This window comes from Leiobunum rupestre, chromosome 11 (genome assembly GCF_980474605.1).
Source record: "Leiobunum rupestre chromosome 11, qqLeiRupe1.1.hap1, whole genome shotgun sequence".
NCBI classification, from domain to species: domain Eukaryota; kingdom Metazoa; phylum Arthropoda; class Arachnida; order Opiliones; family Sclerosomatidae; genus Leiobunum; species Leiobunum rupestre.
The window spans coordinates 42,202,683-42,216,224 of record NC_143394.1 but is presented as its reverse complement, the minus strand read 5'-3'; the positions used below and the strand labels follow the sequence as shown (position 1 = coordinate 42,216,224).

Below are 13,542 nucleotides of genomic sequence, written 5' to 3'. Positions count from 1 at the left end.
AAAATATTAATTTTTTTCATTGGAGTGATTTTAATATTCAATTTACGCGTAAAAAATGATACGGAAAAGTATTCAGTAACCGTAAACAAAAAAATAAAATTATTTTAGTTTTCTGTTTACGTTTCATGTTTTGACCATGGATGGACCAAGAATCTAAGGGGACTCACTGTTCCCGAAATTGACACGGTAGGCGTGGCCTAAATCGGAAGGCTTAATGGGGTACTCCTTTACACAAAATACGCTTATAAACTATTATATTTAAAAGCCAAATTAATTTGTTAATTCTATCTTTTAGAACTACCCAAATATGACCGAAATGCCCGTTGTCATATTGAAAAGTTAAATTTGTAAGCTAGGAGTAATAAACACACACCACGCAATTATAACATACATAGCTTTTATAACCCACTACAGCGATAAATTCAGAGACAAAATTTTATTGCCGCCAACAGTTGAATCCTTTTAAATTATCTAAATATTTTCACGTTTCATTTTATTCGGAATTTTTGCCGAGCTGAGTTTTTATTTACAGTTTTTAAATAAAACTTTGCCTAGTATGAAAAGATTTAAATTTCCTCCGGCTAAAATAAATAAAAAGGTTGAAATTAAGCCTCTAAAGGATTCACTCTAAATGTTGGTTTTCCTGTACGAAATTTGTAAATCGTTCTATTTAAAACGTTTAAAAAACAAGAATCAACGAGAAACGTCTTTTCGAAAAATATTCGAGAATTTCGAGGAAATCCTTCCTTAGTAAATTCAACTAAAATTTGCATAGAAACCAAATCAACACGGAATATATCAATTCCAACTGTAGCAAGGGGGAAATACGATAGCTAAAGGGACTATCGCGTAGTAATGGAAGGTTTTCTTTCCTTGCTAGGGTTATACTACCTTTAATTGCGAAATTTTCAATTTGAGTGGTTCAAGTTTATTGTTTTTATAATATTATTTAAAAATTATTTATTTACTAGAAATCTAGAATTGATCCCTTTCCAAGACTCCAAAACTGACGATCAGACATATAGCCTGATAATGTCATATTCTTTGTCTTTAGTTCAGAAAATGACGTTTCGTGTATTCTAGGTATTGGCGCCTAACGGCGCCGCGCACTCACTTCGCTCGAGCGCTGGGGGCGCGCGGCGCCTCCCCAACCCCATACTAAAAAAAGCGATGGGCCGTCTACAACGCGACCTAGAGGACAGCACCAAGCCTAACGCACCAAGTATTGAAATCCCGACCAATCGCGAAGATAAAACAATTGTTTCAAAATGTCCCAAATTGTCGCGATCGGTTAAAAACGTCGAAATCTAACCAAAAATGTACTTTACTCGCAAATATTCGACAAATCTCGAAAATACAAAATGGTTTTAAACTGCCCAAGATTGTCACTGTTGTTGAAAAACGTCCCAATTCAACCTAATCTTATGGGCAGTTTCGTGAGAATAACGGATAACTTTTTCCTTATTTATTTCTGGAAAAAGAAAAATAAACGTACATGTACGTGGCTGCTAGGAGCACCAATCACGCAAGGAGAACGCATCCCGTCAAAAGTCGTGCATTTTCTGGTGTACAGTTTTCATTGGTTAGACGCTTTAGCGCCTGCTGCCGTCGGAAGGGGAAAATTCGGAAATTGTCTTCCTCCCCGCCCGTAAAACGTTCATCGTAAAGGCTCGTGACGCTCGTCCAATGAAATTCGTACACAACCCTTCGTTAGCGTGTTTAAAGACAAGCTGCGTTCTCCTTGTGTTTGTTGCTCTATAGGTGGCTGTACCGACCAACCAAAAGAAACATACCTTTAATAATTCCTGACTTACGAAATAGAGATACATTTCAAATTCGACTAGTGAGTCGCGTACATACAACGTAAGCTCTTTCTACAATTTGCCTTCTCAAATGGACAGATTATCAATTCAATAATGTCGTATTTTAAGAGCTATCCTTTGAGAATTGTTCGTCGCTAGAAATGACAGAGAGAAAGAGATTTGAAGAGAAGAGTAGTTGAGGGGGGGAACCTCGATATAATGGGAAAGCTAACTCTGGAAAGGCGACCATCGATTTTGAGAGCTCTAAAAATAGGAAAATCAGGAACCCAGGGCGCTACTTGGAGTGACTTTCTACGCCGTTGTGGCGGGACTTAGCGAGCGGGGCTTATGGGCCTCCCAGTCATTTTCGCGTCCGATTTAAGAACGATAGTCTTAAGCCTTGGCACAATCAATAGCCTAAATACCCCATTTGAAATTAATAAACAACTACGTAGATTTTGTTACGAACATCTTATTTTATCTACGAACTTCGCTGAGAAAACGAATATAGATTTCTTAAATTAATTTTCCGAGCCTACGCCGACCTTTTTTACTGTCGGCGGCGACCGCGGTTGAACGAAATGCGTCATCTCATAACAGCGAATCATAAGTTAAAGATTCGACGTCATACGGTTTTACGTCATTTAGTGACAAATTGAATTGAAAGTACCAATGAAAACAGTCTTGTAACTTCGAGATATTTTTTTTTCTCAGCAGGTCTCTAAGAACTGTCCTAAGAATACAACGGTAATAAGGCTTAACAGCTAAGGTATACACCAGGTGCGGGGCATGAAAGAAACGACCTTACATTGTCTGTTTCGCCCTTATTGACTAATCGGATTAATTAATGAAGCTTAGGAAGAATTGCGGGAAAACCCGCTGACCAAGGGCTTTAAGAGGTGTGGGGATTTGATGTCTCCGACTTGATTAATTATCGATTCCCCATTACTTACTGTTAAAAATACCACTTACAAGCGGGTCTTACGAGAATGGGAAAGCCAGTACAAATTACCGGGGCCCCTGAATCCTTGGGGGCCCGGGTTTGAACCCGTATCCCAAGTTTATCCCTGAACCAAAACCGATTTCCAGCAATAAAGCTTCTCTTGGGACCCGGAATTATTATCTTACCGGATGTCCAAGCCCAATCTCTGGGGCACCGGCGTATGAGACTCCCCAAGCATGGATTTATTAACTAGCTTCGCTTTTAGGTATAGTACCTCAAACTATAGATACTTACACCTAGGAATAACAAACCCAGCACTCCACACAAGGAGAACGCAACCCGTCAAAAGTCGTTCATTTTCTCGCGTACAATTTTCATTGGTTAGACGCTTTAGCACCTGCTGCCGTCGGAAGGGGAATATTCGGAAATTGTCTTCCCCCCGCCCGTAAAACGTTCAGAGTAAAGGTTCGTACAATGAAATTTGTGCACAACACTGCGTTAGCTTGTTTAAAGGCTAGCTGCGTTCTCCTTGCGTTTGTTACTCCTAGCTTATACCAAGTATTTTGTTACACTCTTACCCCTTCCATCACCATGGCAACGCTGGACCTAGCCAGTGCGAATATCAAGCTATATCTCTATTCGTTATTGTTTTCTTGGGTTCAGCCGGTAAAGTACGTTATGTAGTAAGCTTTTAAACCTATTTCATCGATAGATTATGATTAGTAAAATATACGCGTGGAATGGAATTCTTACGTGTTTTATCTTCTTGGATATTCATTAATAAAAAACACCTGTGGACTATAATGCAGTTAAATTATGGGGAAAGGTAGAAATGTTAATAATAATAATATTAATAATGGGGCATGAAAGGTAATCCCGAACAAATTTAAAGTAATGATAACACTTACGAAATACTTGGACCAAATAGATCTTCGAGTCAAAAACGAATTAAAATGGAATGAAAATAGCCAGAATTTCCAGCTTATAGACCGGTTTCGCCCTATTTGGAGCTCATCAGTCGCGCGCAGGCGATCTGGCTTGCGACTAAACCGAAAAGAGAGGCTAATTTCAAAACGCGTTGCGTAGCAACGGAAAGTCAAATAGTGGGATATTGGCGGAGAAAGAAATGTACTATCTATTTGGTCAGAGTTTCACGTTTTAATTTTATTCTCGAAGACCTATTGGTCCTTGTATTTCGTACATTTTATCACAACTTTTCAAATTTGTTAGGTTTCAGCTTTTTTTGCCCCCTTTATATTATGGACTTTTCTACCTTTTCGCGTAATTTAACTGCCTTAGGTATTATCCTAGCTGATTATTATTATTATCATAGATAACATAATAACAATAAGTATGACGATTAACGAGATTTACAACCAAACTGATTTTCATAGTTATTGCGTAATCAAGATGTTTTCTTGGCATAGAGCCCTCTAGTGTCTAAAATACGTGAGACTTCCGCTAAGCCGAAATATCTGGTTTCCGATAGATAGGCGGAATATTAGGCTAAAATGATAAAAATTCAAAAAGTTTTTCTCGGCGCCACGAGCTCATGTTTTTTTATCACGCGTGATTCGCACGCGGGCTTCGAAACAAAGCCAAAGCCCTTCGCGACTCCAGAACGTGCTCTCCGATATTAGGCTTAAATTTTTATCAAAAAGTAGTCATCCAAAACGGTAAGTCGCGAGTCTAAGTCACAGCTTGAAGAGAGTATCAGTGCCGAAAAAAGGTTCGGTTAGAAAATTAGCATTAAACCAATAGGAAGTCTCATACTTATGTTACTTATAATACCACTGATAACGTTTTAAAACTGTAGATTGTAGACACGTCTACACTTCTATACGCTTTCTAGAGCAAATTTAACTTCCCAATTGTTCAAATCCCAAAAGAAACATAGTTACCTATTTTTTTATCTCAAAAATATCAATATCACGATGACGTACCGAGTCAACATATATTTTCCGCCGATTTGGCGTATCGAGAAAAAATAAGCGATGGATAAGAAAAACTCTCCGGATATAGATCGGTATCGGCCCTAGTAAAGCCAACCACGCTTTCCGCAACTCCCGGGCTTGTGGACGCTGGCGTAGGGCATTCTGATGAGACCACCGGTGTGGTAGGCTGTTTGATCGCTTGGAGCACCGGTATATAAATTTCTGACAACATGAAACTCCAAAAGCGTTTGCTTTCGCGGATGGAGACAGAGAGAGTGAAGAAGACAGGGATGACGCCCACGATAAACACGAGGGGGCGCAACCGAATCGATTTCCGGTAAATCTTCGAGTAGACGCGCTTCCAGGAAGCCAACACGCGCTATGAGAAATACTTCCCGGCATCTCACGTCGTCTGCTCAAAGTTGCGGTAGATATGACAGGCCGAATCCTCCCAGTGGATTTACGACTCCCCGCGAGATGGCACTGAGCGCGTATCCAACAAAGAGTCAAGGCACTTAGCTCCTTCTTTACACACCCACGGAAGCCATCATCAACACGTGGTTTCCTCAATATCAGTCACGACATTATTACGCTGGTTTTGGGATTCGTTGGAAAAGAGCTTAAAGGCCTAGGTTTTCTTCTGACTGTCCCCCTTTAAATTAGGCCAACATGTTCAGCGGTTGGCCTACCACCAGGGTATTTGTGCTCCACTAAGTTAATTTAAAGGGGGACAGGCGGAAGAAAACCTAGGCCTTTACGCCAAACGTTCTTGAAGTTTACTTTGAACGACAACGAGAGGACTAAATGTCTCGACACTAAATTCTTTAAAAATTGGTAGGGCTGTGCGAGTACTCGAACATCATCGAATACTCGGCCTTTTTTAAGGTCGAGTACTCGAACTCGACCTCGAATAAGTAATTTTAGAATACTCGTCGATTACCGAGTACCAAAAAATTGCATATTCGGGTACCAGATTACTCGAATAGGCTGCTCTCTAAACTCGTCGAGTATTAGTTTTTTTCTATCCTCGTTGCTTCAAAGTTCAAATAGGGGTTAATTTTTATAACTTTTTGGGGGGCAATAAACGGTACCTACAAAGTTGTAGAAACTGTGGTTCATTTAAATCATAGACCAAGTTTTGGTCTATGTTTAAATTAAAGGAATGTTTTTCAGCATTGAAAGTTACTTTATACTCCTTTTAAATTTAATTTCATAATTACTTGAGTAAAACCAGCTCCTAATCAAGTACTCGATAACCCGACTCGTTAAAAATATTACTCGATGTTTTTTTTAGTTACTCGACACGAATAAGATAAAATTTCCCCTTAATCAAGTACTAGATTACTCGACTCGACTTCAATATTACTTGACTCGAATACTCGATGAAAGAGAATTTGGTACTCGATACCCGACTCGATTGCCTGAAACCACTACTCGCACAGCCCTAAAAATCGGTTAAGCGTGCTTTAAAATCGTGGTTATCCAATAAAATGTTAACACAATTTAGTAATTTTGCTAAATGGAGCACGCGACGTGCAAAATACGAGTTTGAAATCGTGCCTTATGTATAGCTGTGAGTATACTGTCTAAACAACTATTTTTTCTTCATTTATCCGGGTTTAATGAAAATTCCTTTTATTTTAAACTCGAGCCTATTTCCTATTTTTTACTTATTTATTCAGACTACTTGGTACGCGATATATTGTGAATGGGGAAAGAAAATGGACAACATACCATAATTATCTATTTCATACGGAAGGTCGAATATTTTGTACTTATAATCTTAGGTGATCTATGTGAATTGAGTAATTCTAAATATAGCAATATTATAAACTATTATTATATAATGGTTTCTCAGTAATGTACAACATCTGACCAAACCTTTGCCTTAATAAAAACTTTGCGGTGGCCTCTAGTATAGGGGGTCCATTAACCGGGCCTGCCCAAATAAGCATAACTAAAATAACATAGCCTACCGATTATGCACCATTACGCACCGTTAATTTCAAATTATGCACCAGTGCCGTTTTTACGGAATTTAATTTTTTAAATGGGCTGGTAAGCTTAACGATAGCCCGCCCAATTTCGAATTTCCAAAAAAACATAGCCTATCAATACGCACCCATTATGGACCACCATTTTCACAATTATCACCCATTATGGACCACCATTTTCACAATTAGCACCAGACTGAATTTTTGAAATTGAAACTGTGAATTTTCACATTCGAGTTTTCTCTTTTTACAGAGTAATGTTTCAACAATATTTTTATATTTTTCAGTTATTTTTTAATGTTCCACAAATTTTTCTCAAGTTTTTATTTTGCAAGACATAACGTTTAGCTGAAGTTTAAGTCGGCTTGCTTGTTTCACAGAGTAATACCGAACTGTATTCATTGTGAAGCGAAAAAGTTTGTCACTAGAAATCTAGCGTAAAGATTTTATAATTGAAATTTATTTAGGGAAAATTTCTTTTATCTATAATTATTAACAAGTTTCCACTTTTTACTCGTTGTCGCTGCTAGAACATAAGTTTGAAAAACCTACTTGCTTAACAGAGCCATTCGCATTTTTTTTAACAAGGAACCAAAGAGTTGACTTTTATAAATAGTTCGCGAAACCATCGGGAGCACAGGTTGAAAACCCTGATCTAGACTACCAAAATGAACTTTAAGCAGCTGATCTGTCTCGGAAACACTTATGGTGAAAATTTCAAAAATGGTGATCATGCTTAATGGTACATGGATGCCAATTGTTGGGCTACTTTTAAGGCTGAAAATATGAAATGAGCGGACTTCATTAACTTGGCCCGCCCAATTTGAAATTCATATATCTCTGAACCCAGTGTGGTGCAAATTTCAAAAATGGTGGTGCGTAATGGTGCATAATGGGTGCGTATTGATAGGCTATGTTATTTTAGTTATGCTTATTTGGGACGGCCAGGTTAATCAATTTCCAAAATCACCACCTACAAAATTCCTTCGCGAATGCTTTCATCCATTTTGAGTGGAAGGTTTGGTGATATTGTTCTTGAATGGGGGAGGCTCTAAAAGACAAATAATAGTTAACGCTTATCTGGAAAACCTGCAAACTTATTTGCTTAGTTAAATATTTAATATAAAAGCCAAACCATACTCATTTAATGACGAAATTTTTAAACAAACCATTGTACACAGTGAAATAACGTTATGTCATTATTTGTGTAAATATACAATTTATAACAATAACTTATTTTGAAATATACTCCCTTCTCGCTGGTTACCTTAGCTTTATACAAATTCATCCGCCTTATATAAATCGAATGTACATATGTCACATTTTTTAAAATCAAAGAATAATCAGTTAAGCGAAATATTTATTATACACAGTTCATTTTTATGTTAAACCACTTTGTACGGAACTTAAACTATATTTTTTCAGATGAAAGATTGTAAATCCTTTTCTTATATTATACTTGTTGATTGTACACCAAAAAAAAAACTGATTACGCACTCAGCTACAAGTTTCCTATACATATTTTCGAGGGGTGGTTTTAATAGTCGACTGATCATAAAAATTATCGATTTCATAATATTGCCGTTAGCTATTGGTCGATATTATATACAGGGTGCCTACATTTGATCGGCCCCGGCATTTTTCTCGAAAACTATACATTCTAGAAATGTTAAATTTTCAGTATGTACTCTCTCGGGAAGATCGTTGTTATTTGTAAATTTCTGAAAAATCGTGAAATTTTTCACGGTTTTAGAAGTGTTAGTTTTGCATGAACGCTACGTGGTAGACGAAAAGTTTCAATTTTGTTTCTTTTTAATGACCAATTATTTCAGTGACGAAATGTCCGATTTCCACCAAACCAATTCCATTAATGGTTTTCGAGTATGATCTACAACTTGCGTATTCAAACTTTTCGTTTACCACGTAGCGTTCAAAAACTAACACTTCTAAAACCGTGAAAAATTTCACGATTTTTCAGAAATTTACAAATAACAACGATCTCCCCTGAGAGCGAACATACTGAAATTTTCACATATCTAGAAAGTAGTTTTTGAGAAAAATGCCTGGGCCGATCAAATCAAGACACCATGTATATGAAAATTCCAAACTGATTAAATCAAATAGAACCTGTTGAAAAAATCGTGACTTAAACAAAGCACATATTAAAAGGTACAGTTTTAATCTTTTTTGCCATTAAAAAATTGTCTTAGTCGAATAGAGAATATAAAACTACATTTTTAAGACTAACTCTTGTATAGATAGAAATACGGACTTTTTCGATTTTCCAAAATACTCAAATTTCGGATTTCAACGAAAAAGGGAATAATAAAGATACATTTATTAGAGTGATGTTCACTTCGAAAAGAAATAATTGATCAGAAAATGGATTTAAGAAACCCCGATCCTTTATATCACTGATGCGAGGAGGCGAAGTGGTTAGCTTGTGGCATTGGTTGAAAATTCGGAACCACCCCTTTCGCGTTGTGTTTGCAAGTTTTCTCCGTGCTGTTTAGAGGGGTTTTTCCCCAAGCTCTTTGATTTCCCCTTTCAATAAAAACTTTCTGAGGTTAACGGTAATAGTTAGTGTATAGAGAGCTGTTAAGTTAGCAGAGAGCTGTTGGCTTGAAGGGCTTGCCACCACCTTCCTACGCAATTTAAGCCGGCCATTGGCTTCACAAGTCGCCTGTGTTGTTTCTTGGCTATTAGCTTAGCTAAATATTGTTATTATTATGTTTTCGCATAATTTATTAATTTCTTACGCATTATGTAGCCTGTAAATGTCGGCATATGTATAAACCATGTACGAGAGTCAAACCGTAAAACACTCTTTATTGTATTAATAATATATATTTACCAAATTCGGGCTTTACAGCATAAAATATCAAATTAAGTATATGAAATTCTGTTCGTGACAAGGCTTAATGTCGAATAAGAGCTGAGTTTAGCCAACCAGGTACGAAGAAAAGTCCCAGCAGTAAACCACGTCAGTTCTTATGGGAATCATTAAAGCTACCGTTGTCTTACAAGTGAAATAGGGCTGTGCGAGTAGCCGACATATTTTTAGGTCGGGTACCCGAACTCGTAACTCGATTAAGAAAAATGCAACACTCGTCGATTATCGAGTATTGAAAATTGACATATTCGGGTACTCGACTACACGAATAAGCTGCCTTGCTGAATTCGTCGGGTTATTATTTTTCGTCGAGTATTTTACTAAATTTTTTGTTTCCGCCGCAATAATATCCACGCTCTGATATAAATATATGCCTTTTCTTCTCCTTGAGTTCGGATGGCGCTTTGGCGGTTCAGGTGCCGTTAGGCTTAGGCTTCTTAGGTATCAATTCAGTAGTTTAAATGTTTAATAAACAGTTAATCAGTCAACTCATCGATGAATTGTTAAGTTTTAAATAGTTAATTCGTTATGAATTATCATATATCAAGTTTAATACAGCTATGAATAATCACGAATACCGTTATGAATAATTAAAGAAAATTACCCGAAAAAAACTCGATCAAATACCCGAATGTTTTTCTTAACTATAATCGACTACTCGAATAAATAATTTTTTGGCGTAATCGAGTATTCGATTACCCGACTCGTCAAAAATACTATCCGACTAGATACTCGAAGAAAACGTTTTCAGATACTCGGTACCCGACTCGATTGGCTAAAGCCACTACTCGCACAGCCCTAAAGTGTAATCGTATATAATTTCTTTATTAGAGATATTCAGTCCACAAAAACACCTGTAGGAAGAGCGTGAACATTATCTTCACGGTTTTTTTTGTATGAGCTTAAGCTCCTTAATACATCTTTGGTTTGTGTGTTCCACGTGAACAAAAACATAGAATCCTTTACACAAAGAAACCGAATAGATATCGTGAACATCTGCTGAAAGAACGTTTCCACATAAAAGACGACGTTATTATAGCCATTTCAAATATCTCAATATAATGAAATGGTCCTTATTCATAAATTGCTCAAGGGGAAACCAACATATAGAGCACAGCCTTATACGCTTTTATGTGCTAGATGGCGCCAATGTTACCTTTTTTGGAGGGTTAATTAAGAAACTTCCAAAACTATTCTTAGTAAGCATGTGCGAGTACCCGATTTTAATCGAGTACTCGATCGAGTACTCGATCGAGTATCGAGTCGGGCACTCGACTCGATACCCGAAAATCGTTATTAAAAAAACCCGAAAAAGTTTCGGGTCTAAACTCAAAGCATAGCCTTAGATTTCCGGGTACCCGATAGGCCAATTTTTGCAAAGGCCCTACCCGCGAGTTTTCGGCGGGATATTCGAAAAAAAAAACCCGTTACGTTTTATGGATTTTTTCCCAAAAAAGAACATCTTTTTGGCTTGGCCTTAAACCCTCTAATTGGTCGAAGAGTCAGAATAAATTCTTAGGTTCTTCCTGATTGGATATTGTTTTAAAAGCAAGTAAAGGTACAAAATGAAACTGAAATTAAAAGCCTAACCATAACTTAAAGTTCCCTCACCTCCCATTACTTTTTGGTAGCTTGTTAATCACTAGTCACGAACCTTTTGTAGGTGGTTTAATTTTAGTTTGGAAAGTTAGGCTCAGTAGTGTAGTATATTTAAAAGCTTTAAATATGACTCAGTGTTAATTCACCCGTTTTGAAAGTTAACTTTGTTTTTTCCTAATAAAATGTAGAACTGAATACTCGAACCATAATTTTTAGCTAAGCTTAATTATTCGAGGTTACTCGAGTACTCGAAACCTCTTTTTTAATCTAAGCCTAAATACTCGAAAACCCGATAAAATTTAGATACTCGACTAGATACTCGAAAACCCGATAAAATTTAGATACTCGACTAGATACTCGAAAACCCGATAAAATTTAGATACTCAACTAGATACTCGAAAAGCAAAATTTTTGATACCCGATACTCGACCCGAAAACCCAAAATAAATATTCGCACATGCTTAATTCTTAGCGATGTTCTATGCAAAAATTATAAACAAATGTTTAACTACAGATCAATAATCAGCGTTATTGACAACGTTAATAAAAATAAAAATTAATTTAATAATAATAATAATAATAATTTATTAATTTAATAATAATAATAATAATAATTTATTAATTTAATAATAATAATAATAATGTGAAATCGACCCCGGATAACGACCCATTTCAAATCAATTAAACCTTTTAACCACTCTACTACATCCCTTTCTTGAAAAACCAGCCGCTCTCTAACTATTGTTAACAATTATTTAATTATCCCCTCTGTGATGAACTCCCTTTATCACAACTAATTTAAGCATTATTACTCGTACAATCTCCATTTAAAATGTTAATTATGTTCATTTATGTGCAATTATATCACTTGTACCTCCTCAACATTAAATAAAAGACGTCATAATAATAATAAAAAAATAATAATAATAATAATAATAATTTATTAATTTAATAAAAAAATAAAAGAAGACGAAATAAATGGATAATAAGGCGCAAATCGCGTCAAATTAAATATTCAAATATTGTTATGGCCAATATTTCAGCGTCTCTGTCATTAATTAATTTGACGAAAATTTAATTATCTCCCGTCTAGGAAAGCTATGGACTGCTCCAGAGCTGTTACGAATGGCCAAACCGCCCCAGGAAGGCACCCAAAAGGGTGACATCTATTCCTTCGCCATTATACTCCACGAGATTGTCGTCAGACAAGGACCGTTCTATTTGGGACCAGAAATGGACGGCGACCTGACGCCCAAAGGTAATGTCACAATTCATTTCCTCGCATGTTCTTTTGCAAGTTTGTACATTTTTAACTATGTTTTACCAGTTATTAATCTTTAAAAAATAAATTTTAAAAAACAACTATAAAGGTTTGAGCTTCTATTTGTACAAGGGTGATAACCCGAGGGCTTGATCACTCTGCCTAATCGTTGTAAAGCAAACAAGCAGTGCTTCCACTTCCAAGAGATCGTTTTACTCAGACATAAGCTGAAAAATACCCACTTTTACCCTTTCCAAATTTCAAAAATACCCTTAAAATTCCCACAAGAATCAAACAATAAAATACCCACTTTTACCCTTTCCAAATTTCAAAAATACCCTTAAAATTCCCACAAGAATCAAACAATAAAATACCCACTTTTACCCTTTCCAAATTTCAAAAATACCCTTAAAATTCCCACAAGAATCAAACAATAAAATAGCCACTTTTACCCTTTCCAAATTTCAAAAATACCCTTAAAATTCCCACAAGAATCAAACAATAAAATACCCACTTTTACCCTTTCCAAATTTCAAAAATACCCTTAAAATTCCCACAAGAATCAAACAATAAAATACCCACTTTTACCCTTTCCAAATTTCAAAAATACCCTTAAAATTCCCACAAGAATCAAACAATAAAATACCCACTTTTACCCTTTCCAAATTTCAAAAATACCCTTAAAATTCCCACAAGAATCAAACAATAAAATACCCACTTTTACCCTTTCCAAATTTCAAAAATACCCTTAAAATTCCCACAAGAATCAAACAATAAAATACCCACTTTTACCCTTTCCAAATTTCAAAAATACCCTTAAAATTCCCACAAGAATCAAACAATAAAATACCCACTTTTACCCTTTCCAAATTTCAAAAATACCCTTAAAATTCCCACAAGAATCAAACAATAAAATACCCATTTTAACCTTTCCAAATTTCAAAAATACCCTTAAAATTCCCACAAGAATCAAACAATAAAATACCCACTTTTACCCATTTTAAATTTAAAAATACCCTGAAAATTCCCATAAAAAACACCATAAAAATGTAGTTTAATTATCACAGTTTTTTCTTTAATTTTTACAAAGAAAAAGACACTAATATTAATGGTAGG

At 36.0% G+C, this 13,542-nt stretch overlaps 1 protein-coding gene across 1 annotated transcript in view; it reads left to right on the top strand.

The window, feature by feature from the left end:
* Positions 1-13,542, top strand: part of LOC149922888 (atrial natriuretic peptide receptor 1) — a 151,109-nt gene that overhangs the window by 84,026 nt on the left and 53,541 nt on the right. The window contains exon 12 of the mRNA XM_090162321.1: positions 12,259-12,423. Coding sequence (XP_090018447.1) covers positions 12,259-12,423 — 165 coding nt within the window. The remainder of the gene's footprint in view (positions 1-12,258; positions 12,424-13,542) is intronic.